The following is a 6,000-nucleotide window of genomic DNA, read 5'->3' as shown; positions in this document are numbered from 1 at the left end:
TTGTCAATGCTATACTCTTGGACATTGAACAGTTTTTCAGAATGCAGAAACCAGAAATCTTCTTTAAAAGATTTATTTTTTAAGTATTCCTCCTAAAAGTTTACTTTTTTTTCTGATGAGGTTGATAAATAAATCTTGAGCTTTCCAAATCTCTTAAATATTAAATGACTGTGGTGCCCTTTTAAAGAGGAATTGTAGAGTTTATCCAGAGTCAGTGATTAGTGAACAAGACAATATCAGCACAGACTCCAGTGCTGCAGTGCCAGGACTTATAACAGCAGTCATTCCTGCCTTTTCTGTGACTTCTAAATTAAAATTATTTTATTGGCAGTTTTCTCACAAAAACTTTCATTTTTGCACATTAAAAAAATGCTTTAAATGTTCATAACACTGATCAATAATATAATTAACTATATTCCATAATGTTAATTTATTTAGACACCATTCAAAAGACATATGATCACAGTATTTTGTGCTCTTAAATATTTAAAATAACCAGGACAAAAGATTTTAGACTGAAGTGTTTATTCTTCAAATATATTATTCTTTATTCTTTTTACATATGCAAATTTATTTATCTATTTATCTCTCTTCTCTACAGTACAGCCTGAAAAAATACAGAGAGCTGTGAATGAAAAGACAGGAAAAGACCAAGCAGCAGCGATAATTCTGAATCACAATCAATATCCTTGTAAAAAGTTTTTCTTGTTCCTCCCTCCCTTTTGAATGTTGGGTAAAATTTCTTGAGGTGTCCAGAAAATGTGTCAAAACACATTTATGTGTCCATATCCCTGAAAGAAATTACAAACATTCACTGTCTTGCTAATGGTCCTCTTTTGAGCCAAGGATAGGCTCATGCAATAGTGATACATATCAGACAAAAGTATTGCATAAAAAAACAAACTAGTTGAATTAAGGATTGTACAAGAGCTCTGAAACTTTAAAGAAAATCCAACAAGTAATTTGCTCAAATAACAGGACTTTTAATTAATATACCCTTACATACCATCCACTTACTATGCAAGGAATGACCTGTCTTAGAGTTTTTTACACATAATAAAAGAAGGAGTTAAATCTGTGGGTATTGGTACTTAAACATCCCTATAAACTTGTGCAAGGCTGAGACAGCTATAAAAACTCCCTTCATCACTAATAAATCACTCCCTTTCTTTATCTTAATAGCACCAGCATAAAACCAAATGATAACAGTTCCTGTCCAGATTTACAGTGATGTAACTGAGGTCAGCACTTGGATCCATATGTTTTAGTGTGTGCTTATTTCTATGCATACTTAAAACTATCAACCACAGAGACCTAAAGAGGCTGCAAACAAAAGAGAATAAAGTTCCACTTATAATTTGTCTGTATGCCCAGTACAAATATCTGTGAACAAACAGAGACAGGTCTTTCTATAGCAGAGCTCATTTGAACTTTATATTTAAAGGCATATACTGAGCAGGGGGAAATGAAGCACACAGTACAACACAAAATGACAAACTGACTTTCACAGCTGTCCTGCTCTGCCTCTGAACAGGCAAGTGACACTAGACTGCAAAACAAAGAGAGGTGTGCAATTTCAAGAGGTCTGTGGAACAGACAGCAGAAGACCTGGTAGCTCAGTTCTAGAAAGAAAATCAAACAGTCATATTGAACACAGATAGATCAAATCACTAAACACCACAAAACACAAAACTCCTTTGAACATGCACCAATCAATTGCAGAAATGCCATTGTTTAATTTAGCTGTGAAAAAAAAAAAAAGCTATAACTTTTTGTTAGGCGCACTGCATTTCATTTCACGTGGGATAACGGAAAGAGGAGAGAGAAAGGGAAGGAGACCAAAACTATTTTTCTCTGTACTTGCTGGTAGGGAACTGGGGATGTGTTCTCTGTGCTACCAAAAGAGATAGTCAGGTCACATGTTCTCTAAAAAGATATTTGTCTCTATAGCTTATTTCACACTCCAGCATTGTACTGCCAAGTACCACAGGAAATGTAAGCAAAACTTAAATGAAATCAAATTGACAACCTTTTAAGTGTTCTGGTTTAACACAAGAGAATTATTCTGGTGTGCCACCAAGAAGGTCCTTCTTCCATAAGTTTACTGTACAACCACATTACTACAACCAACAAATGGAGATAAGGTTCACAATGAAAAATGTGACTGACTGTATTATTAGATATCAGCTGTTAGATTCTAAGCTTGTTTTAATAGCCTCTTTATATTTTATTTTTTTTAATCCACAAACATAAGACAACAAAGCCTGGTGTGGAATCTGAAAACACTCCTGGAAGGAAATGAATGCACATGAAATTACAATTTCTGGAGTGCTGAATTTTGTATACAAATCAAAGCTGCTCAGTATCTTCTTTAAAGACAGCTAGCCCAAAACCTTCTTCACACATCTAGAAAAAAATTCTGTAAACACATCTTTCACATGTGGATAGAGAACAGCAAACTTCAATTGCTTTCAAAAACATTTTTGAAGAAAGATAAATTTTCTTTTACACACAGAACCATGGCATTTTCAATAGGTCTTGTATGTCTACCATGACTAAGCCACAGACTCAAAGTACCGCATAAAATGTTGTCAAATGGCATTTCCATATTTCTTCCCAAAATGCATTTTGTTTATAAAGAAAAGTAGTCAAAAGATTTCCTAGCCCTCCAATGGTCTCCTCACCAAGCTGACATACACCCTTCCACACCAGTTTCTCTAAAGCTGGAAGGATTCCAGAAAGTCTCCAAGGACAGATTTTAGAAGGAGGTCCTATTTAAAATATTGGCAGCACACATATTTGTCTTTTTAATGGCAACCACTTTACATTGTTTAGCACATTTAGCAGGATTTAAAGATGAATTTAATATACTCCCAAACTTTCAGAAAAAGCCTGTGAGGTGGAGGGGGGGAAATGGTGAGAGATTAAACATATAGTCACTGACAAAAGGTCTTGAGCAAGCACTGCATGAGCAGGTGAAAAAAATCTAGTGAGTATGAAGAGCTTGATGACAGCTCTGGGTCTGCTCCCCTTATTCAACTGTTTCCACTTATATTCACTTCTGCATCTGTTATATATTATGGGGTGTTTTTATTAGCAGCTTTGGATCCTCTAAAGCAGGTAAGCATGTGTTCAAAAGACAACTGAAAAAAAATAAGTTGAAAAATAGAAAGAAAACATGAAACAGTTCAGAGAAAAGCAGAACAAAGTGTGATCTTTGCAAATGAAGGCAACTTCATTTTAATTGTTTGTGCCATCTGAATGGAGACAAAATTAGTAAAACACTTTAAATTTAAATTAAATCAGGGAAAGTAGTTGATGCATATAATTTCTCTTGGCAAAAACTTCTCAAGAAGAACAGCAAATATACACACCACCTGCAAGTATCTATCATAAAATGATATTCCTTAAGTAATTTTCCCCATTTTCCCATCTCATTTAAGCAAGTATTTACAACTCTCTTGCTAATCTTGCTTGTTTTCCTCTGTATTTATGTGTTGACAGAGGTCCCAAGTCAGAAAAGCATTTGAGATTCCAGTGCATGGTGGCAGGGGAAGAGTTCATTCCCCACAAAATGTCTTCCCTGAATATGAACTCTTTGGCCAAGGGTGATAAATTTATGCTTTTGTTTTAAAACTGTTCTTGGAGGGAAAAAAAAGAAAGAAGTAACCCACAGACTGTATCCAACATACTTATCTCTTGGGTTATATGTAACTTGGGTTTTGTAGAGGTTGTTTGTTTGTTTGGGTTTTTATCTATATTACCTATATTTTAATACATTGATTGCTGGTTATGAAAATATGCAGCTTTACATTTGGGACTACATGCAAAGGTATTAAATAATTTTTTTTTTTTTTGTACTGCTGAGAGTACATAATTCTGATAGGGACTGTGAAGCACTCCACAGGCCAATAAATTGTTATTTCACATCTAAAAAGTTTAGAGGTGCTGCAGAACTACTTAAGCACTTCACCAGCTCCTCCCTCAAAGGAATACAAACATCTGTATTAGAGTGTAGTTACATGATTCATTGTCTTGTCTTCAGACAGTAAAGCCAGTTTAAGATGTTCCCATGCATTTCCTCCCTGACCTCAGCCATTCCTTGCTTCCTTTAAGCTGCTCCCTGAAATAAACCAATAATAGAAAACTCTCAAAAAAAAAATCTTTTGTGTTTAGGTGTTTTACCTCCAGTTAAATGCCTCTCTCCATTTGTGATCACAAAAGAAAACACTAAGTTACAAGTACTTGCTTATTATTGGAAGGAAGATATTTTTTCCTTAAAACACATGTGGTGATGACATCTATAAAGTAATCCAGAGGAAATTGTCTGGGCCACAATGACAAAAAAATCTATGAAATTCTGGTCTAGTCATCAGGAAGCTCTCAGAGAGACAGTTTACATTCCATTTGCCTTTCCCAAGACTGCTTACCTTATAGCTGCACATATAATGCACTGAGAAGTGAAAAGTTTTGTGAAGCAGGAAAAAAAACACCAAATCACATTTCTTATAAGAACTGTTCTATAGACAGGTGGTTAAGACAATTCCTGAAAGTAGAGACACATATTTCTATTCCCACCACTGAGAAAACTACAGCATGTCCTAAGCCATAACACAAAAGGCAAGTCACAGAATCAGAACCATTTAAGTTGCAAACGATCTCCAGGATCACCAAGTTTAACCTTTCACCAATCACCACACTGTCAACTAAACTTGAGCACTAAGTGCCACATCCAGTTACTTGAACACTCACCACCACCCTGATGCTGGAAAGTGTTCCAACACCTAACAACCTTTTCCATGAAGAAATTCCTTCTGATGCCTCAGGTTAACCTCTGTTTATGCAGTTTGAGGTCATTTCCTCTTGTCCTGTCACTTTTTCCTTGGGAGAAGAGGCCAACCCCTACTTGGCTACACCCTCTTTTCAGGGAGTTGTAGAGAGCAATAAGGTCTCCCCCAAGCTTCCTTTTCTCCAGGCAAAACAACACCAACTCCCTCAGCCACTCCTTACAAGACTTGTCCTGCAGACCCTTCCCCAGCTCCATTGCCCTTCTCTGGATACACTCCAGCCCCTCAATGTCCCTTGTGTTGTGAGGGGCCCAGAACTGGACACAGTACATGAGGTGCAGCCTCACCAGTCCTCCCCAGTACAGGAGGACAGTCCCTACCCAGGTCTTGCTGGCCACACTATTGCTGATACAGGCCAGGATTCCATTGAACATGAGCTGACTCCTGTTCAGATGCTGTCAACCAGCACTTCCAGGTTCTTTTCCTCTGGGCAGCTTCCCAGCCAGTCGGCCCCAGCCTGTAGTGCTGCACGGGGTCATTGTGACCCAAGGGCAAAACCTGGCACTTGGCCTTGCTCGGCTTCAGACAATTGGCCTTGGCCCATGACCCAGTCTGTTCAGATCCTGCTGAATAACCTGCCTGCCCCCTGGCAGATCAATATTCCCTCAGAAATCAGAGTCACCCAATCCCCTCATCAGAGAGATACCAAACAGGCCAGGCCTCAGGGGAGGACACCACTAGTGACTGCCTGAAAACTGGATGTAGCCCCATTCACCACCACTCTCCTCCTGACCGTCCAGCCAGTTTTTAACCCAGTGAACTGTGCATCTGTGGGATGCCAGTGAACTGCCCAGTCTGTGGGATGCCAGGTTTTTCCCAGCAGAATGCTGTGGAAGACAGTATCAAAGGCTTTGCTGAAGTCCAGGTAGACAATATCCAGAGCCTTTCCCTCATGCAATCCTGCCACCAGCCTTTCTTGATCAGTGTCCTAAGGGCTCCATGGACATCTATCAGACCAATCCCCAAGGGAATATCTGTAAATGAGCTGGTTGGTTTTGGATAATGACCAAGTGAAAAGCTTCTCAGTACTGGTTAGGTCTGGACAAAAAGAGATATTCAAGTTTATCAAGCTCCAGATTATATGAATTTATATTTTAATATTTATTTTGAATTCTGGTGGCTCTTGAGAGATAGCTTTGTGCTTAGGCATCCT

General features: G+C 38.2%; 1 protein-coding gene across 1 annotated transcript in view; it reads right to left on the bottom strand.

Annotated features, from left to right (window-relative positions):
* Positions 1–508: 508 nt before the first annotated feature.
* Positions 509–6,000, bottom strand: part of CEP44 (centrosomal protein 44) — a 33,269-nt gene continuing 27,777 nt past the window's right edge. Inside the window, exon 10 of the mRNA XM_066548292.1 lies at positions 509–791. Coding sequence (XP_066404389.1) covers positions 765–791 — 27 coding nt within the window. The 3' untranslated portion in view covers positions 509–764. The remainder of the gene's footprint in view (positions 792–6,000) is intronic.

The sequence above is a fragment of the Molothrus aeneus genome, chromosome 4, assembly GCF_037042795.1.
Source record: "Molothrus aeneus isolate 106 chromosome 4, BPBGC_Maene_1.0, whole genome shotgun sequence".
Lineage (NCBI taxonomy): Eukaryota > Metazoa > Chordata > Aves > Passeriformes > Icteridae > Molothrus > Molothrus aeneus.
Note: the sequence above shows the minus strand (reverse complement) of the source record. Positions and strands in the feature narration are given on the sequence as shown.